The 22,586-nt window shown below is 34.1% G+C and overlaps 2 protein-coding genes across 3 annotated transcripts in view; one reads left to right on the top strand and one right to left on the bottom strand.

The window, feature by feature from the left end:
- The window catches only part of LOC129953206 (rap guanine nucleotide exchange factor 2), a 91,809-nt gene extending 81,926 nt beyond the window's left edge, over positions 1 to 9,883 (top strand). For both annotated transcript variants that reach the window (XR_008782460.1, XR_008782459.1), the window contains one exon: positions 6,832 to 9,883. The gene's annotated coding sequence lies outside the window, so the exon portion shown is untranslated. The remainder of the gene's footprint in view (positions 1 to 6,831) is intronic.
- Positions 9,884 to 15,791: 5,908 nt separating this feature from the next.
- On the bottom strand, positions 15,792 to 21,895 carry LOC129953313 (vitellogenin-A1-like). Its single transcript, XM_056066392.1, has 3 exons — positions 21,805 to 21,895; positions 21,027 to 21,742; positions 15,792 to 20,970 (listed from the first exon to the last, which is right to left on the bottom strand). The coding sequence occupies exons 1-3, from the start codon at positions 21,833 to 21,835 to the stop codon at positions 15,934 to 15,936; spliced, it is 5,784 nt and encodes a 1,927-aa protein (XP_055922367.1). The 5' UTR covers positions 21,836 to 21,895; the 3' UTR covers positions 15,792 to 15,933.
- Between the last annotated feature and the right edge of the window lie 691 nt (positions 21,896 to 22,586).

The following is a 22,586-nucleotide window of genomic DNA, read 5'->3' as shown; positions in this document are numbered from 1 at the left end:
AACAGTGACAGCTGGTAAAAATAACAGTTGGCGAAGGAGTTGTTTGCGATGGAGCTATTTCGGATGAGACTGTTTGCGATGGGGTTGAATTTTCTGCAGATGTCGATACAATTTTGTCGATTGCAACAGCTACTCCTTCATCGTCTTCTAGTTCCATTTGATGTTCTTCGTCCTCTTTATTGAAACGGTCCGGTACCGAAGCAGGGGCAAAATCTCCATCATCAAAAAGATGTTCGTTAAACGGATAGATACCCGATACTGCAAATCCTGACGAAGCATTTCCAACCGTTGCGACCTTTTGGAAGGCTCCGTTAAAAAGTTTGACAACTTGAGCAATATTTATGCCTCTTCCAGGGTGCTGGTTCATCCATGTGTCGCATTCAATCGAGTACTTTGTTTTAAGAGGTCCAAAGAAACTCCTGTCTAAAGGTTGTATTTTATGACTGGTGTGAGGAGCCAATGTAAGAATAGAAATATGGTGTTTTCTGCTATAAAGAGAAACCTCCAAACTAATGTGGGAAGAATGGTTATCCATTATTAGTAAGACCGGCCTTTCGTTCTCTGGACGAACGTGGTTTACAAAGTGTTCTAGCCAGCTTAAGAAGATATCAGAATTTATAAATCCCGAATCAGATGCAAAACCTTTACATCCGTTTGGACCATCATCCAAAAACTCTTTTTTCTTGGGAAAATAAAAACTGGTGGTACAAAATAACCGGTGGCGCTCATACAACAAACTGCAGTGACTGTCACACCCCTCTCAGCCGAAACGATTTTGCCGACAACTTTTTTTCCACGAACTGAAATGACCTTAGGGGTCTTTTTTGGAACTGTACTCATGCCAGTTTCATCCATATTATAAACTTGACTTGGCTCGAACTTATTTTCATCATAGAGAGATTTTAAATTTGAAAAAAAAAACGTTTTACCTGTGTTTTATTAAATCCAATGGCTCTTGCGAGACTTGTTGGTTGAGACTGACGCAGGCCCAATTCAGGATGGCGGCTAAGGAACCCACCTACCCAATCACGACCAGCCATTTTTGAAGATTGGTCGAATCTATGCTGTATTTTATTAGCTTCGGCGTATGAAAATACTAAACGACGTAAATTGGCAATAGTCATGCCATAAAATAGATTGTCCAAATCTTTACAGTGTTGAGCAATTTCCCGCTCTTGATCTTCACTAAAAGTAACTTTAAATCGACCAAGATTAGAACATGCTTTGCCTGATGAAATTCTGGTTCTCAAGGTACTTTCGGGTAAACCCACTGTCTTTGCTGCTTTTCTCATGCTTAATCCCTTAGCCATTAGGTTCTTAGCCTCTTTAAGCTGCTGTGAAGTTACCAATTTCCTTTCTGTTTTTCTTTCGTAAGTGCGACCCATTTTAAAATTAAAGTTTCTCCGTCCTGCAAATGAGAATAAAAAAAAAGGTTAATATGGGATAAGAATGCGCACTGCGCGCTCTGATTTCCTCATTTTTCGTTTTCATTTTTATTTCACACAAAGAGAGAAATAAGCAGTGCGCGCTCTTACCCACTGAGCGATCTTACCCCAAATGACTCTACTGGATATTATGTGTCCTAAATATAAAACTTCTTTTCTAAGAAAAGCACATTTTCTAGGATGGGTTTTAAGATTAACTTCCCTAAATCTTTCAACAACTTCCATTAAATTTGTATTATGGTCTTCCAAATTTCTACCGAAGCCTATTAAATCGTCGAGATACACAAAACAACATGAGTAAGTTATACCTGACTTAGCTACAGACATCATTCGTGAAAAAGTGCTGGGTGATATTTTTAAACCCATGGGAAGTTGTTTCATTTGATAATGTCCGTTTTCTGTTGAAAAGGCCGTGCAAGGTCTGCTATTTTTCTTTTTCTCTAATTCCATTTGATAATAACCTTGGCTTAAATCTATGCATGAAAAATATGTTGCACCTCCAACCATATCAAATATGTCAGTTATATTGGGAAATGGAAATTTATCATCCTCAATAACATCGTTTACTTTTCTATAATCAATTACCAATCAGACTTTTTGTATTCCCGTTATGGGAACTTTTTTCTTGGGAACTACAAGAATAGGTGAGTTCCAGGCGGATATTGAAGGTTCTATTATATCATCTTTGAGCATCTTTTCTACTTCTATTTGAATATCTTTTTTCTGAGAATGAGGTAATCTATATGGTTTGGTATATTTTGCAGTAGCTCCTTCCTTGAGTGATATGTGGGCCTGACCTATATGTGAGTATGTTAATTTGCCGCTTTCTAGGTGAAAAACATCTTGAAATTTAGAACATATAGCTTTGAGTTCATATTTTGCCTTCTTTAAGTAACTGTTTTGTTCGTAAATTTGAAGGTTTTATAGTTTGTTCGTATCTATGCTACAGTATGGTATTCTGATATTGGTTTGAACTTGGGTTCTATCCATTTGATTCTTACTTCGGATTCTCGGGTATTTAACATTTTAATTTGCTATAAAAACTCCTTCACAAAGTTCTTGTGAATCGAATATTCTTGTATCTTAATGTTTACTACTAAGCCAATAGGTGGCTTCGGATCTGGGTGCGATGGTAAGTGAAATAAGTTGTATAAATTATCGTAAAGTGGCCGAAGGTCGTTTTTCCCTTGTTCGGATAATGTTTTTTCTAAGAGTTAAGCCTGAATACGCGCTCTTTTAAAAATTTCTTCAACTTGTTCTTTTTTTGTTATCCTGACTCTTTTGACCATTTTCTATTCGGTCCGTCTTTTCTCAGGTTTCTCAAGATGTGGTGAAGTTCTTCGATAATATTAGTCAGATTTTCCATAAGTTTTAGATACATCATTATTTTAAAGAATACATATGTATACAAATTTTTTTTTTTTACACAGATATTCGTCTACCTATAATATCATTTTTTATGATTTCTTTTTTTACGATATTATTTAATTTTCTCTTAATTGTCCTGTGGACGTATTTTAAGAAGAGTATTATTATTATAACTAATAAAATTGATAAAAAGTCTATTTCATAGTTAGATTTTTCATTAAGTTTATTTAAATCAGGTCCGTTGTTGTTCACAACTACCTCTTCTATTTTTGATTGTCCTTTACCCATTGAGACGCTTTTTGTTGTTCTCTACCATTTTCTCAAATAGGTTATGGAACCCCTTTTCATCCTGTTGTCTTTGTCTTCTTTTGTTCTGCCTGGAGGAGCGAATAGCTTCCTTTAGATTTCTTATCTCTTTTAAATATTTTTGTCTTCCTTCTGTAGATAGACCAGGTATGTTTGCTAGTCTATACAGCTCGATGAGGTGTTGTTTAAGTTTCACCTGTTTTCCCCCTCTTTTGCTTACTGGTGGAATGTTTGCTTCAGGTGTCCGTTTTATTGTGTTTCTTCTTTTATATTCCTCTATGCTGATAGGTTTTGGGCCTGCCTCCACTGTTTTCGGTTGGTTAATTAGAGCTTGTGCCTGCTCTATTAGATTGGCTGCCAAAGCCAGGCGAGTTTTCTCTGACATCTAAGTGTGTCCTATGCAACGTCTCGTTTCTTCAAATCTGCGGCACAGGTTGTCTTTTCGGTGCTCGAGCAGATCTTCTTGTCAGCTTCGCTCAGTCTTCTTCTTAGTCCTTTAGACTGGCAAGATCGCCATGCAAAGACTGTGGCTGGATAACGCTTGTAGTAAATATATTTTGAGTCTTAGTAATATAGACGTGGTCCGGCGAGTAGCGAGTAGCTCTTTAGGGCGTCTATATCACTATAATTCTATCAAAAATTGGTTTGACTCCAGCGAGTTGCTAAATTAAGTAAAACACAATCTTTGAATGTAGAATAAGAAGTGAGTCTTTTAATTTTAATCTTCTCTTTTTATACAAAATTTGTCAATAAAATAATGGCTGTATTGGTATTCAACAATACTTCGATATTTAATACGAATTCCCATAAAATGCAGCATCAGCATAATAGCCATGCACTCTTCAAGCGTTTGGGCTAGCTTGCTTATGATGCATATTTTACTACCATAAGTCAGCGACCCTTAATTATGTTTGTTTTTCTTCAATCACTGAAAGTGTTGTTGTACATTTGGTGTCATATTATATAGCTTGTGCACTGACTATTCTACTCCACACGTTCCGTCTCTTCGTTCATCATTTCTTCAATTTCTCTTCTCCGGTGCTCTATGTACTATGTCACATCAATGTTAATTTGACTTTTCACACACTGATTTTATATATATATTTTTTTACTAGTTGTTAAGAGCTATTCGACCAAGGGTTGCATAGTATTCGACATCAAAATTTTCAACAACAAAATATTCATAAAATTTAATATATGATACACCACCGTTGGAAAGGAACTGCCCCCTAGATGCTTTAGAAGCATTGCATCCAAGATAGTCAACATCAAAAATTTCAACAAAAAAATTATATCAAAATTTTTTGCTTCCTTAATGCTTCCAATGCCATTGTATCTGAGATACTCGACATCAACATTTTCAACAAAAAAGTAGTCACACAATTTAATGCACGATACACCGTTGAAAAGGTGCTGCTTCCTACATGCTTCCGATGCCATCGATCTGAGATACTCGACATCAAAATTCTCAACAAAAAATGTTCACAAAACTGAATGTATGATGCACCGTTGAAAAGGTACTCCTTCCTACATGCTTCTGTTTCCATTGTATCTGAGATACTCGACATCAAAATTTTCAACAAAAAAGTAGTCACAAAATTTAATGTACGATACACCGTTGAAAAGGTACTGCTTCCTACATGCTTCCAATGCCATTGTATCTCAGATACTCGACATCAAAGTTTTCAACGAAAAAATGTTCACAAAATTTAATGTACGATATACCGTTTAAAAGGTATTCCTTCCTACATGCTTTCGATGCCATTGTATCTGAATGAAATTGAATGTATGATACACCGTTGAAAAGGTACTCCTTCCTACATGCTCCCGATGCCATTGTATCTGAGATACTCGACATCAACATTTTCAACAAAAAAGTAGTCACACAATTTAATGTACGATACACCGTTGAAAAGGTACTGCTTCCTACATGCTTCCAATGCCATTGTATCTCAGATACTCGACATCAAAATTTTCAACGAAAAAATGTTCACAAAGTTTAATGTACGATATACCGTTGAAAAGGTATTCCTTCCTACATGCTTTCGATGCCATTGTATCTGAATGAAATTGAATGTATGATACACCGTTGAAAAGGTACTCCTTCCTACATGCTCCCGATGCCATTGTATCTGAGATACTCGACATCAACATTTTCAACAAAAAAGTAGTCACACAATTTAATGTACGATACTCCGTTGAAAAGGTACTGCTTCCTACATGCTTCCGATGCCATCGATCTGAGATACTCGACATCAAAATTCTCAACAAAAAATGTTTCAACAAAAAAGTAGTCACAAAATTTAATGTACGATACACCGTTGAAAAGGTACTGCTTCCTACATGCTTCCAATGCCATTGTATCTCAGATACTCGACATCAAAATTTTCAACGAAAAAATGTTCACAAAATTTAATGTACGATATACCGTTTAAAAGGTATTCCTTCCTACATGCTTTCGATGCCATTGTATCTGAATGAAATTGAATGTATGATACACCGTTGAAAAGGTACTCCTTCCTACATGCTCCCGGTTCCATTATATCTGAGATACTCGACATCAACATTCTCAACAAAAAATGTTCACAAAATTAAATGTATGATGCACCGTTGAAAAGGTACTCCTTCCTACATGCTTCTGTTTCCATTGTATCTGAGATACTCGACATCAACATTTTCAACAAAAAAGTAGTCACACAATTTAATATACGATACACCGTTGAAAAGGTACTGCTTTCTACATGCTTCCAATGCCATTGTATCTGAGATACTCGACATCAACATTTTCAACAAAAAAGTAGTCACACAATTTAATGTACGATACACCGTTGAAAAGGTACTGCTTCCTACATGCTTCCAATGCCATTGTATCTCAGATACTCGACATCAAAATTTTCAACGAAAAAATGTTCACAAAGTTTAATGTACGATATACCGTTGAAAAGGTATTCCTTCCTACATGCTTTCGATGCCATTGTATCTGAATGAAATTGAATGTATGATACACCGTTGAAAAGGTACTCCTTCCTACATGCTCCCGATGCCATTGTATCTGAGATACTCGACATCAACATTTTCAATGAAAAAGGAGTCACACAATTCAATGTACGATACACCGTTGAAAAGGTACTCCTTCCTACATGCTTCTGATCCCATTGTACCTGAGATACTCGACATCAATACCTTATTAGCTCGGCTTCACGAATAAAGGATGATAAATCATAGTTTTCATCACCTTTTAACTTCTTTATTTTTAAAGCTCCTTTTATGCCCTCGCTGTCTGGTATGCTACTATTTTCTTTTGCCATCTTGGTTGTTTTAATTTCTTTAATGTCGTCACTGTCTCGATTTCTTGTATTATAAGAAAACGATTGAAATCTTGCAGTTTTGTTTTTTGGCATTTACAAAAATCTTTGATTTTTTCACTTCTCTATAGAAATTTACTGATTTCACTGTCTTTGGACCATGAGTTTTCAATTCACTGCTTAAGAGGAGGTAAAATCGCCGTTTTTATCTTAGATAATAATTGTTTTATTTAGTTCACTTCTTTGAAGGAAATTCGATTTTACCATCTTAATATAATAAAGTTTTTTTACATTTGGAAAATTAAAAAAAAAAACAATTTATGTTATTATTAAGCTGTAGAATCTTTCAACAAAAAATACAATTTTATTAAATCTTAACTGAAGTATTTTATTATTTTCTATTTCAGCGGAATTAAACTGTCTTGCAATAATATCGTATTTCTGTGCATTACACTTCCGATGAAAACATTATTTTAACGTGATCCTTTTGTTTGTTGGCGACAAAATTCAATTTGATTTTTGATTTCAGCGGAATGGAAATACTTCGAAATATAATTATTGTATTTTCGCTGGAAAAATTAATATAATATGATTTTTTAAACAAATTTGATGCTACATTACCCAATTTATGGGAATTTGAGATTCTTTCTGACGCATTCGAAGCTTCAACATAACCTGCGCGAGCTCTATTCTTAAGCAGCTTAATAAGAAAAACGACCGGTTTCTTCTGCTTTCCAAACTCAGCTCAACTCATCAAATAATTCAAAAGTATTTTATTTACATATTTAAAATTAATGCTTACTATGTACAATTATGGATTATCAACTAATTAATGCTAAGTAATGGTTATTGATTTATTGCTATTTAAGAATAGCAACGGAAGTGATGTGTTTATTTACCTTTAAGATAATCTGCCTTGCAAATATAAGTTCAAGAGCATAATTTTTGGTTATGCACACAGAATTCAAGACTGTACGTTACAAAGACAATTTTTCCTTTTTACAATATAAAATTCTAGGCGCAGGGACATAAGTCTCCGGGACATAAGTCCCGAATTTATTTTTCGGGACTTATGTCCCGGATTTTGATGGGTCATATTATATTTTTATATTTTCTTTAATCATATTTAAGAAAATATAATACATATATACCTATAATTTAGAAAGGCATTGCATAAATCGGTGTTATAAAGAATTTGATAAAAATATTATAAGGCAAACAAATTCTTTATAACACCGATTTATGCAATGCCTTTACTGTACTACCGAAAAAAAATCGAGAGAATAAAACCGGTTCTACCATTTCGTCAGCTGTGGTTTCTTTAAATTGTCTCTATGCGTACATTTATGTAAAAATAAAAAAAACATATACGTGGGACATAAGTCCCGAAATATTTTTTCAGGAATTACGTCTCAGTAGGGTGGGACATAAGTCCCGAATCGAATTCGGGACTTGTGACCCAGCAAAGTTGGACATAAGTCCCGAAAAACAAATTCGGGACTTGTGGCCCGGGGACTTATGTCCCTGCGCCAAAATTGTATTATATAAGATAAGCAATCTTTTTTTTCGGTAGTTGATTTCAACCATCTCAAGGTACAGGGTGTAGCAATAATTCAGCTATAGTAAGAAATTCAAATAACTTTTCTTTTAATCAGTGTATTTCTTTTTTTTAATGGATAGAAAATTAAATTTTATTTTAAATAGTGGATTGTTTTTTAAGATGATATACACATATGCGGCACCTGATCAAAATATTGTCCATTGCGGCCTGGAGTTTTGAAATCGGTACCGCCTCAATCATTGTCATTATGGACTGCTTTAATTTAAATTCCTGTGTTTACTTTTGTGCACGTGCTTGACATAACCCCAAAAAAGTATGTCCCGAAAATATACCTTGATGAAACTGCGCACCACACAGTTGCTCGTTCTATGTGAAGTTTCGCCTCAAGGCATGAGCAAACCATTAATCGATGTGTTGTATTTTTCAGTCATTGCAATCAATTTTTATTCAAATTCATTCCAAATGCATTCATTTTGATAAACCTAAATAGTAGCCTGCAAAATAAAAAAAATGTATTAGATTTAATATCTGTTGGACGATTTGTGCGGCACCCTGTTTTTTTGTTAATTTAATTCTTTAGGAAACAATAATAGAAAATGAAATATTTCGTCTTTGTTCATTCGAATGTAAAACTCGTTTTTCTTAGTTTTTGGCCACTCATTTAAACCAACCCTCATAATTAAGGACCTACAAAATATTCATACGTTAGTAACTAGATACACAAGGAGCGGAATGGGCTAAGGTGATAAGTGACTATCACATTTTTTATAGGCAAATTGAATATCACCAGCTTTCCATCTGTATAAGATGATGCAACAGTATTCAATACGATGGAAAATTTTTAGTTTAAAATTTCTAAAATTGATTATTGACATGGTGATATTTGTAAGTGGTTCATATAAAATATCTAAGTAAAAGTACACTCAGAGAAAAAAATAACTATGCCAAAAGTCCAGGAAAATATGTAGGTTAAAATCTGCCCAACAACTTTTTATTTTAACTTAAGAGAGTAAAGTGTTATTTAAGCCTTGAAAACTTTTATTGTTGAACTAAAAATAAAGTTCTCAAAATGCAATAACTTTTATATTTAAAACAAGAACATTATTTTGAATACACCAAGAATAAACTTTGTTTTCCCAAAAATTAATGTTATCGGTATTGTTACGTTTAAAAACGTGCATTATTGTCGTATAAGAACCATTTCTTTCGGAATGGTCGAGAACTTTAATTCTTGCCCCAAGGACGTATACAATTTTCTCAAAACCTCAACAAATTAAATAGTCACCTAAAACCAAAATCATTTAGTCTAAAAACAAGTCCATAAGTAAGAAGAAATCATATCCTTAAGCAGGAAAAATTTAAGTTTAACACAATTTTACTGTTAATGTAAAAGGTATTATTTATTATTGTCAATTCTGTTTTTTCTATAAACATGTTATTTACATATTAAAGGTTTATGATAAATGGCATTTAAACATTTTAATTAAATTAATAGATCAGAAAAAAATAAACAAAGAAATTAAATCCATTATGCATATAACTTAAAAACGAATAACAGTTTTCATATTGTTTAAGACTATCGGCATTGAAAAATTTTCTATTCTACGGTTATTGTTCATTTCATTGATAATTGTATAAGACTGAAACTTTTCTAAAATCAAAGTTAAGACTTCTTGACTACCTAAATAAAAATTTTCTTCGGCTTAAAAAAACATAATTAGTATTTTTAAAACACTACCGCTTTTTATAAACTCACTTGTTTTAAAGGTATTCTCCCTAAAGTTTAAACAGTCCAACTGATGACCTACAGATAATTTTGTAAATAATTGATGATTATATTGAAGCAAAGATAAGTCAAATGCCCTGCATTTAATTATTTTTGAATGATTTTTTTTTTTTTTTTTCAAAAAAGTCATTTTGAAGAACTGTGTGCAAAAATTGGGGTAAATTAATGTTTGGTTTTAACGATTCCTTGAAGAATTGAATATAAAATAAATTATGTTCATTTATTAAAACACACAAGCAATTAAGAGTAAAAATTTCAATTATTTTGACAAATTTAATCATAAAACTAAAAACTGGATCGTCCTCTTCAGTTAAGTTTCCTATCATCAGTAAAATATAATGTAGAAAAGTTTACACTTCCGCTGCATTTATTCTAATGCTCACGTTTTTAATTTGGTTTATATCGATAGGACGACTAACATTTGCACAAAAATGTGAACCATAAGCAAACATTTACATTTATGTAGGTATTCCAAATCGAATTTTCTCTTTCTAATGATGTTGTTTCAGATTGTAAAATATCAGGACCCGTTTCTTGTCGATAAACATTAACATTACGTAGACTTTCGGAAAACTCAACACCATCACACTGACATTCATTCTTATTGCGTGTTCATATTCTACAATAATACCGTGCGTTAAAACCTGAAACAAAGCCTGAAAGCCCAACTTTAATAGACTTAACCGAGTGTAAGTTAATGTCAAAACCGAACGAAAAGTTATCAGAAGTTATCGTCAAAACAAAAAGTAACTATAATGGATTCAAGTAACTTAAGCAAATGCGTTTCAAATTTGACACTTGCTTAAGCTCGAACCATTTAAATGGCTCTTGCGTAATTGCGCGAAAGTTAGCGAAATTTAACGAAACTGAGCAGAACGTCTAGTGACATATAACGCTGCGTATTGGTTCGTTCCCTTAAGCTGGCTTAAGCTCGGTTAAGTCTATTATATTTGAGCCTTAATAAGACTTCATTCAAACCTAAATTATCCCCCAATCTTTGTCCAAGAATGAGAAAAAATTTGTGTGGTTTCACCATACGTTCAAACTTTGGATTTAATAAAGCCAAAAACAAAAATATTATTTATGTGGGATAATTCTTGTTGAGGAATGACTGGAACTGTATCATTAGGTCCATGGCCATCATTTATTTGAAAAAAGAGTCAAAATATAAAAATAGAGGTAGAACCATTTTGTCTCCAAACTGTTCGGATTTCAATCTGCTAAGTTTCTCATTATAAAATGGTTTAATTTATTTGCGGATCACTAATACTAGGTAGGCATAATAAAAAGCATATTAAACACCTTAAAAGACGGCGTTGTTATTTTAAGAATAATATATTTGTTTCCAATTTTCATTCCGAAAGTAAATATTTTATTTGTTTTCCAAAAAAAGATTCCCTGTTGACAAATGTTAAATCTTCCAATTTGTTAATTCAAGTACTATATTTTTGAAAAAGAAATCTTTTTTGAGAAAAAGTTCTTGAATTAATAATTAAAATGTTAAACTTTTTCAAATGCGAGTTGTTAAGTTGCCAACAATGTTTTTTTTTTCTGAGTGTATTGAACTGGTTAAGTTTTAATACTATCTTACTCTTCTTGTTTTTTTCGAATTTCGTAAGCTTTATCGGCCACACGAAGTTAATTGAGTCCAGTCGTTTTCTTGTGTAAGCGTCTGGTACCTCCATCAAGAAACAACATATTTGTTGGAAAATGACTATCACATTTTTGTTGTGACGGCTATGTAGGTATCAATTTGACTATTGCCTTACATATAGATCAAATTCTTTAATTTTAATTGTCATATTAATCAAAAATCAGCTAAGCTGATTCCACCCAAGGCCCACATATACTTTTGCCCAATCAATTATAGATAGTTTAATGCACAAACCGTGTCAAAAAAATGTACCGGTTTTTTTAATCGTTTAGAACCTCGTAACTTCCAAATAACTCTAGAATATATACACGTTTGTTTCAATTATCAAAGCTAGCTCACCGCCAAATTCAATTTAAATTTGCACCCTTTATAAATTTGAACAGAGAAATTTTATATACACAAAATAATATTTATAAGTGCCAAATGATGCTTCATAGAAAAATGTATTTTTATGCACGTTTTTACAACAGTTTGAAATCTCAACAAAAAATTGAAAAACGAAAGTTTGATTCTTGTAAGATAATCCTTAAGATAATATGTATTCTAAACAACAAATGTTTCTTATAAAAACTAAATATTTTGCAATTTATTTACAATGAGTGATAGATAAATTGAGGCAAATATTAATTACTCTTTAATATATATATCTATTACACAAGTTGAACAAAGTAGTAATAAATAAAATGATTCACAGTTGAGGGAAATTTAAAACAATCTTTATCGATATTATAGAAATATATTAAGAAGGACTAGGGTAAAAAGATGAAAAATGTCTGCATAGGTTTCAAAAAGAAAAGTAGAAAATTATATCATGATAAAGTATTACTTGAATGCATTCAATACAAATTAAAAACAAAACGAAAAGTAAATCTAAAAAAAACGTCAAATTTAAGTTTTTAAAACAAATAAATAAAATAATTTAGTATTAAGTATGAGTTTGTATCTCGTTTAGAAACTTTTATTAAAATAAAAAAAAAAAACAAGGCAAAAAAAAAGACGCATCTTTTTTTTGTAAACTATCATAAGTCATAACTCTTTCGATTGTAGTTCAACTCTTATTTATATATATTTTTATATTATTTGTTAATACTTATTTGGAAAGCCGGCCAAAGGATATTTTAAAATAATTTAGACATAATTAAAAATACACTGAAAAGATAAAAAAGACAAACATGTTATTTTTAAGTCTCATATTTCCATTTAATTTTGCACAAAAACTAGATACATTGTAAAATTGTTACTTAATCATTACCCCAAATACAACTATTTAAATAATGATGAATGTAAAAAGTAAATATGTATATTTTATATTAAAAGGAATGAAATAAATTAATCCCATATATTGATGTATTAAAAAATTGCCTTTTGGATGTTGATAATGTATTGAGGATCCACGTAACTGAACTTTAAAGTAAGTAAGTATATTATTTATTCTTCATTTATAATGTTTAGCTTCTGATGAATCAATTTTAATTACTCTGGTTTGCTTTTTATAATCAAAAATAAAATGAAAACAGATTGAAAGTAGTTTTTGTAATTCTTGTAACGAATCCGTCGTCGTCTAAATAATTCGATCATATGAGCAGATAGTTAAATTTTAAACGTATTTTTAAAAACCATTATAGTATTTAATTTACGGTTTGCTCAAAACTTTTTTTGATTTTTCAACATTTTGTTTATAAATTTTAAATTTAAAGTCGTGACAAAAATAATTTTATTTAAATTATAAGTAAAGAATTTAGGCTTTTTAAAAAAGGTAAGTCGGAGAAAAATGAGCAACTAGAAGAAATATCAGTAATGTACTTACTGAAATGTACATAGTTTCTGAAAAAGATCTCGCAACTGAAGCAACACTTATCGGAAGTGTAAGTAACAATCTACTCAAATTAAAAATGTGTGGAAATGTGTCACGTAACATATCATTTTTTAAACGTTTACGGAAGGCTACAAGTTCAAGGTGACGAAGGTATGGAGTTGTATTTAAAACTTAAAGTTAATTTTTTAAGGCCGCAAAATACAATATTCCAAGAACAATCGGGTTGACAGTTTTTTAACAAAAAATAAATACCTAATCAAAATTAATAAAAACTCGTAATAATTCATTTTCGACTCAAATATCTTTTCAAAGATTTAAGATATGGGCTTCAAAATAATTTTATTTTATAAAAAAATTATGTTTTCAACATTCAGTAATTTTTTTATAAGAATCTAACAGCCAATTTTTCATAAAAAAATAAATCTACAAAGTACGAAAAATTGGTAAAACTATATCTCGTGAATAATAGAAAACATTGGTTTCAAATTAATTTCATTAATCCAATTTGAATTTGTTTATATTGGAAATAAAAACTTTTAAGAAATGCTACTAATATTGGTAAAAATAAAAAAATAAAAGTCGAATAAAAGTCTCGTTAACCAAAATAGATTTTGAAATCAAACTCTTCATCATATGCAAAATATTGTTGGTAATTTTTTAATTTTTAAGAATAATTTAACTGATAGCTTTTTTAACAAAACACGAAAAACTACAAACCTTTTAAGCAAGACAAATCGACAGACGGGATGTTATCAGTGTGGATAAGAAACTTACACGAACTTTGTAAATCGTTTGATGTTTGACCATTAAACTCCAAATTTTCTTAGAAAGCAACAGATCGTTTTTTATTATTAAAAAAATCCGAAAAGCATTCATTCATTACATTAGAAATGCTGGTTTGAATATTCATTACATATTGTTCATAAAATCATATTCCTTTGCGAGTCAGTTGATGCAATGTAGTTATTGAGTGCAATGAAATTACCTTTGTTAAAATCAAAAAATTCACCATTAGATAGAAGCAAAGAGTTTTTTACACAGTTTTCGAAATTTAAAACTGAGTTTTTAAGCAATGGAAATTGAATTTGAATAATTTCAAAATTAATATTATTTATAAAAATTAAATCTAACAATCTATTTAAAGAATTGTGAACATGATAAACTTGAAAAATATATATAGAAAACAATAAAACTATATTCATAGTCTTTTTTCATATTATAATGAATAAGAAATTTATCTTTATTTGATCTCCTAGATTAAAATCCCCAGCAATAAAGGGGTACTGATCTTCCAATAAATTACTAATAATATTTTCTATATTATATATATGGTTTTCATATATCTCTATTGAGCTCTTTGGAGGTATATAACTATAACAAAATATCTTTTCCATAAAAATTAACGTTTAACCATGTTTAGGTTATAATAATTACGTAATATGTATTCATAAATAGAACTAGAAATATATAATTCATTGGTTTTTGTTCGAATTATGCTAGCATTTTGATAATAAATAAATATAATAAGAATTATTTGAAAAATGTAAGTTTCTAGAGTAAGTCGATCCCGGGTCATCTTCGTTGGTCCTTTTGTTTTCGCCTGATCGTTTTTTGGAAGGTGAGTAAATTGCCTAACCAAAACATTTTTGTCCAATTTAATGGGTTCAAGGTTAGATTAAACAAATTAGCAGGAAACCCAATTTTAAAATTAACATGAGCCAGATCTTTAAAAACTGTACCCTTTTTTACCAACTTAAAGCATTGTATATCAGCATCATCGCAATTTACTTTAGCTGCAACATACTTCTTTACTGATTCTACGCTTGTTGAAGCTTTGAATTTTGAGATGGGAATCGACTTATATGGTTCCATCGCCACTAATAGCTGCTGTTTTTAAATATAGTTTTTTTAGATTTTCAGTGGGGAGATAGGCCCACCTCTCAAAGAAAAAATTGCTTTATTAAGCTAATCTTACAAAAATCGTTATTATATATTGTCGCTAAAATTATCGTACTCTCCCCCAATTTGACTTCCATAACGAATTTGATGCACGCCAACTCGGATTCCTGATACTCTAGACTTGTTTCTTACTTGTGATCCTAATAAATATGTGACACCGTTTAGCAATATGAGAAAGCCAACTGGGATGGTATCAACGAGTTCCTGAGATCCTTAAACTGGAAATTATGCTTCCTCGATAGTGAAATGCATCAACAAACCCCCATCTAAACTATCTCCTAGAAATAATAAGAAAATTTAGCAGCTACCTTGTAGCGGCCGAAAGCAACAGGATGGACTGGGCGAAAATAAAGAAAGATCTCACTAGTGAGTTTAAGGGCCTCTTACATAAAATTACAAAATCACAATTGAACGTGAAAAACCTCATCAAGATTCAACACCTGCGACATACCTTTACTGACTTTGTGTGATCAAATTTTAATCAACAGATCTACAAATATACAAGACACAAAACATATGGTAATGTAATTTGGCCTTTGAACATATTTCTTCTTTTTTGAAAATGCTTATATGGAAATATAAAACACGATATATTTTGCGAAAAATTATTTTATTCACCTTAAACTTAAAATTAAAAAAAAACACTATACACAACTTTTCCTGAACATACAAATTATTTTCATGTCTTCAACAATATTCTCGGAGTACATTTATAAAAATTGTTGCTGTACTCCTATTGTTTTATAGCACAACTCATTGGGACATAGATCTTGACATGCTTGTTAGTCTTCTTGGAATTTATGTCTGGATTTGATCCACGACGAATTTGTTGCATGAACATCTTAGCAACTGAGTCCTTTTGAGAACGACAATGAGCTTCGGTTTCTATTTCCTTTTGGTTTTCGACTACGCAGTTCTTGGGGCAACTGTGAACTTGCTGTTTAGTAAAACAGACTTGGTCACCGTCTAAGACAAACTGAACCCGCTGTTCGATATCACAAGAATTTTGGTTTTCGCCTTTTGTAGATTTAGGGTTCTTTATTAGTTGACTTTTCACATCCTCATTCGATTCAGAACTTGATGATTCCGAGCTTTGCCATTGGCGGTCAGATTTTTGTTGGCCTTCGAATTTCTTTCCGTTTTCGAAGTTGCTAACTACATTTCCAGCCTGGTACTTTACTTCGTACCAACGATCAGATTGTGCTCTTTGTTGAGCTTGTTGCACCTGAGAGTCGCAGGTTTCGTCCATAACAGCCCAGTGAGCAGTGTAGTGCTTTTGGTTTTGCAAAACCTTCTGTTTAGGCGTGGCGATGTCATCATATTGTTCACCGTTGTAGTTTCCGCAAAGGCCAACAACTTGATTCCTCAATTTTGGATCAGCTTGTAGGCGAACGCTTTCTCCGTCGTAATAGATTTTAAGTTCTGATCCATGTAGTTCAACCTTGAGTTCGTTGTCTGAGATTGAGTAAATGCGGGCAACCAGTTTCTTATTTTGGTTGGATTGTGTGTAAACATCAATGGCAGAGTTCTGGGAAACTTCTTGTGATTTCATGTTGACAATAACTTCAGCAGGCGTATTTTGTTTCTTTGATGGCAAAAGCTGGATTTGTTGTCCTGAGGTAACAATTTGAACTTCTCTCTTATTTTGATCATCGTTAGCTTGGCGGACGAGAACAGAGAGCTCATCTTGGTCGTTAGCAGGATTGATGTGTTGGAGCACAGAATACCAGCATTGTCCAAATGTCTGTTCTTTTGCTACGACATTGTCAAAAGTTAAAATTTTGCTCTGATCAATAACGCATACCTCCGAGTTGCGGTTCATATCGAGTTCTTTTAGAGTCATTCCTGGGTGTACTGCAAAAAGATAGCGAGCGTTATGGGGAATAGGAAGACCGGTAAAGTTTTGTTGTTCACTTGGAAGCTGAATGGTGATGTTCATTAATTTTTGGACTACATCGAAGTTGATCTTGGCATCAAGTTTACCGGATTCTCCTTTCTTGGACTGATCGACCCTGTTGTTGTAGTAGCCCCAGTGGTTCAAGACAGAGTAGATAGATTGGGCAAAGTTCTTTACATCCGAAGTTGGCTGTTCAACATCAACAATAACATGAAATTGATCAAGGAGATTGGCAAGGTATGTAGCCTTCAAGCAAGCAGACATTTGTTTATTGCCTTCTTCTCGCATTTGACGTTCACATTCTTGTGCAATCTGTGATTGCAGGAGTTTGGTTTGGTATTTTTCCGTTTGGTCCATTATAACCTTAACATTGATTTTAGTGTTCTTTGGTTTTCCTCCTTCTCCCAGAATTACCATCAGTTTGGCATTTGACTTTCCGTTGTGCTCCTGGGCATTATAAAAGTTGAGAGAGGGAGCGTTGGAATAGTTTCTGATATAAGAAGCATAGACCTGTTTTGTTGGACCCCCATTTGCAGTCTTAACACTTCCGAAAAGCAAAATACGTGTCTTATCTCCAAGTGAGTTATCAGCTTGAGCAAGGCTTCCAACGAATTTAGCAGGCTTCGATCCATCAAAGATCAAGGCTGAATCAATCAGTGCTGCGGTTGCTTGTTTTATGTCACGAGCTGCATTCAAAATCATTTCTTCGCGACGAGACTCACTGTTAGGTGCAATATCAGATACGAGAGCAAGTTTCGATTCATCAACAAAAGATAATGGTTTCTTGCTATTGAATTCGTTCAAGTCTGTTTTTTTATCGATTTGAACTCCAAACTTAACTGCTTGGTTGGCAGAGCGCTGCAAGTCCAGACTCAGAGTAAACTTATAATGGGCAACTCCACTCTTTGGCCATGGACCGTTAGCAGAAATGTCGTCTTGTTGGGTAGTTTCCTTCAATTCTCTAGCATCAGTAAAAGGCAAGGAAGCCAAAGACAAAGCTGCACGAAGTTTAGTCAAGTCAGTATTGTCCATGTCTTCATAGAAAGGCATTGTAAGAAGGGAGAGTAAAATGTTTCCAGAAGTTGTGCTTTGCGAAGTTGGTTCAAATGTATAAGGCAAAAATTGAGCTGGGTTGACAATATTTTGTTGTTTAACAAGGGACTGCATTGTCAATATTAGGCTCATTGGTAGTTGAGCGTATTGCTTAACTCCTTCTCTTTGAAGCAAGCGCTCCATACTATTGACAGCATTTTGGGAGAATTGATGTTGTGATTTGAAGTTGAAAGCCATACCAATGGTGTCCTCACCGAATGTTTGGTCGTCTCCTACAGTTGGGCGAACTTCGATCAATTTGATTTCCTTGGCTTCAACAACTGGGCGGAGACTGAGAGCGTCCTTTCGTGCAGTGAATGGCCATGAGCTGAGGTGCAAGAGTTTTACTTTGTTGTCAGTAGCTAAGGGAGCAACCTTTCCTGATATGGCATTGTTCTTCAAATCAATATTCAAGCTAGCACTCATAGGCACGTGAACTTGTACCTTTTGAATTTGACCAGCAACATAGCGTTGTTGTTCGAATGGAGTAATGAAACCAGCCTTACCGATCTTTTCCATGCTAAAAGTGAAACGTACCTTTGAAGTTGCGTTGATAGCTTGAGTGTCGTAAATGTTTGACCAGGCCTTGGAGTTGGTGAGGCTGGGTGTAGTCTTGACCTTAACGTCTCCCAATGTTTGTACCAATATTGGAGTCTTGTAGCTGTAGTAGAATGGATATCCGGTAGCCAGAGGGAAGGCGACCTCAATCTGTTGATGATCATAAATTTTGTTAAACTGCATTTGGTGGCCAGACATTAGTTCTTGGGCAATTCCGGCAAGTTGAGCAGGTGCTGATTGAAGAGTCTTTCCATCGAAAGATAGGAAGTTCTTGCGCCCGAATATTTTAAAGAGCATCTGTCCTGCTGCTTCCCGATTGTTTTCCGAGCCGAAGTTAATGCCAAATTGTTTCATAATTTTCTGTGCAGTGTACTTTGAAGTTTGAGATCCAGAAAGAGTGGATTTTCCATTATAAATGATGGCATCAAATACATTTCTTACGCTGGACAACAAGACTTGGACATCAACTTCATTCATACTGATGCCTCCGTAGTTCTTCCAGGAAGTGTAACTCATAAAATTGGGGAATTCATCCTTTCCGATGATATGACTCATTTGATATTCTTCTGAAATTCGAAGAACCTGGGCCACATGATCTCTAAGTGACGTTTTTGAGTTCTGAAGGCCAAAAGTATATGGGTTCAAGAATTTTTGAGCAGCCTTAGCGTTTGCAGCTAAGTTAGCGTTTTCATTTGAGATCAGTTGAGCTGCGGAGTTGATAGCTGATTTGACGGTGCTTCTTACACCAGTGCTCGGGTCGTTGTAAGTTGACATTGCCATTCGTTGGAGAATAGCTGTAGGTGGGTCAGTACGCATTAAGAGAACTACAGCCATACTGCGGATCTCTGGTTCATCAGCTACATTGCTGTAGATTTTGAATAGAATCTTTTGGGCGTACTTAGGGTATGACTCGACAATTTTATCAAAGGCAGCAACAATAGCCAAGCGTTCAAATGATGTAGCGCGCTTCTCATCTTCCAGATAGGGTTCAAAGATTTCAACTATTTTGGGATGTGCAACATTACCCAAAGCTCGGATGTACTTCAGACTGCGTTGTTGGTTTTTGTTGTTGATGTTCTCGACCAGACGTTGTCCCATCCAGGGAACAATTTCCTTGGTTACAATCTCACCAAGAGCCTTTTCGAATGATCCGTACGCTTGTACGGGATAGTAGTTGTGAGCGTAGCTTTTGTCAGAGTAAGCACGGCGCAACAGGTCAGCATAGTTAATGAGAATGCTTGGATATTGCACTGAGTATTTGCGGACTTTTTCGTTTTTGATGATGTTCTCAAAAATTTCACGGACAATTGGTTCGGTTGGAGTGCGCAAGTTTTTGAAAGCTGTTTCTAAAAGGCTTGCAACCTGACTTCCACGAATATGTCCGTTGGAGATGTTTTTAACTATCCATGACAGGGCGGGATTCGTACCGGCTTGAGCAACGGCATCCAGAAGTGTGTTTTCAACTAATTGTTCTTCTAACTGCATGTTGCCTTGGCGTTGGTTGCGGAGAGAAACCATCTGTTCAATTTGCTTGAAGTCCATTGTTTGGATGAGCTCAGCCAAAATGGTGTACTTCTCTAAGGTGTCACGGGTTGCTATTTCTGCTTGTGATTGCAGATCGGTGGCAATTTCTTCAGCTAGTTTTCGACTTTCTGCAACAACATCGATGGAGTTATGATACTGGATACTGCGCCCCTTGTTTCCGATTGAGAATGGGTGAAGTGGTTGTTCAGCGGCTTGCTTAGTCGTTGGGTGGGGTTGGTAGTGGTGAGGAAACCTGGCAGCATAGCTGTGTGAGTTGAACTCCTCAGAAGATTCTTCAGAGGAAGAAGATGAAGAAGATGACATATGCTTTCGGTTTTGGATGTGATTATCAGATTCAATGTTTCTACGGTGTCGCTGACCATGTTCTTCTTGGTAAGAGGATAAAGATAATTCATCATTGGAACTCTTAGCTGATGTCCTTGGTTGATTTTGGTTATCAGAGGGAATGTTGTAACGGTATACTAAGTTCCCAACGTGGATCAAGTTTTCTGCATTGACTGCTAGTGAAGATTCAATAGGAGCAATAGACTCAAGTTCAAGAGCGATACGACTCACAACTTCAGCTTGTTCATCGTCATAGAGCATTGGGCTAACAGCGACACGGTTTGTGGTTTCAACGGACCGGATTGTGAACTGTTCAAGGGGACCGGTAACAATAACACGGGTAACGGAAGCTTTCTAAAAAAAAGAACACAAATAAATATAAAAAAGGATTAAAATTTCAAAAAACTGACGGATAAGAACTCTCCCATCTGGTTAGAGTTTGGTTTCATGTCTGATGCTCCAGAGATACCGAAATGGTACCCACGACGTACGTCACAGTTGCTGTAGTTCGTGGTCTTCACGAATTGTAAAAGGTTTTCGTTGAGTTGTGTGTCTCTGGCCCATTTTTCTGTTTGCTCGGTAACACTGAAAGCTGGAATTGTTGTCATTTCGTACAAAGTCTCACATTCACCAGTAACTGTTGGTTCCATTGTCTTGTAGAGAGCATTAGTATGGCCAGCTGATTCTCTTGGTAATTGATTATGGCGACATTTGATGACATTTTCTCCAGTAGTGTCAACTTGCATTTGGGAGAGAACAGCTTTCAGTTGGTTGACTTCGTCGTTACTCATAGATTGATCCACATCCAAGGAACGGATTACACCATTTCTATAGTTGATGCTGAAGAATGATTCAGATTGTGGTTCATCGTTGAAGCTGAGTTTTTGATCGGGGATTTTGCTGTTGAAGCCATCCTTCAATTGATCGTGGAAATGAGCATGACGGACTTGTGACAGCTTTCCTCGAACAACGGATTCCGATTCAGGTTGCAGAATCAATTTTCCCTTTGTAATGATACCTACATATTGATCCTTACCTAGGCCATAGCCAGTAAGGGTATTTGCAGTGTATGAATACTCATATTGTTGGTTTGCCTGCCATGGTGTTGAGCAAGCAGCCAATCCAACTGTGCCGAAAGAAAAGAGTAAGCAATGTTTTTGAATTAAACAGTTATATCCTGGGTCTTACCGATTGTCAGGAATATTAAAGAAGTTCTCATGCCGTTGAATTGTGTACGCTTAAGCTGAATCTAGGAAAAGTGATTCTAGATCAGTGCTTAATGAAACTGTGCTGTGAAAATATTTGTCCCGTCTTTTATACTAATCTGCGAAGTTTATTATTTGAAAATCATCAATAGAGATAAGAAGAGGGATGTTATCAGATTAACTAAAATTTGCTCGTATCAGTACAATTAAATATTCGTTAGCACATTTGTCTATAGGTTAGATTGTCATGAAGACGGGTGATAGACACGCTATGTAGTATTTTTAAAATATTTTTGTTAAGTATATTGAATTAAGACAAATAATAACAATTATGAGGATTGGAACTAGTTCTTTTCAATCTCGTTTACTGGCAGCACCAAGCTATTATTGGAATTCAAATCAGGAATAATTTTATCTGCAAACTGTAATGTGTTGGCCCCGATTTCTGAAATAAATTGCTTTACCTGTTTGGCTAGGACTCTACGTTAAGACAAAAGCAATACTTCGATGAAATGGCGTCAAATGCTCGAATGAAACCTTAAGTACCATGAGGGATTTTTATCCATTTTTCCAAATTTCGTTCAAAAGTTCTTTTGCACATATTTATGACAGTTATGACTCTCCCTCTGATATGGCTGATCAAAAGGAAATATTTTTACCGAAGGTAAAAGGAACTATAGCCTCCAAGAGTATTGGAAAACGCTTTACTTATGTACCAATTATGCACGATTCTTGAAAGCCCCTTAGGTTGAACGCCACTCTCTT

This window comes from Eupeodes corollae, chromosome X (assembly GCF_945859685.1).
Source record: "Eupeodes corollae chromosome X, idEupCoro1.1, whole genome shotgun sequence".
NCBI lineage: Eukaryota > Metazoa > Arthropoda > Insecta > Diptera > Syrphidae > Eupeodes > Eupeodes corollae.
This window is presented reverse-complemented; position numbering and strand designations above follow the sequence as displayed.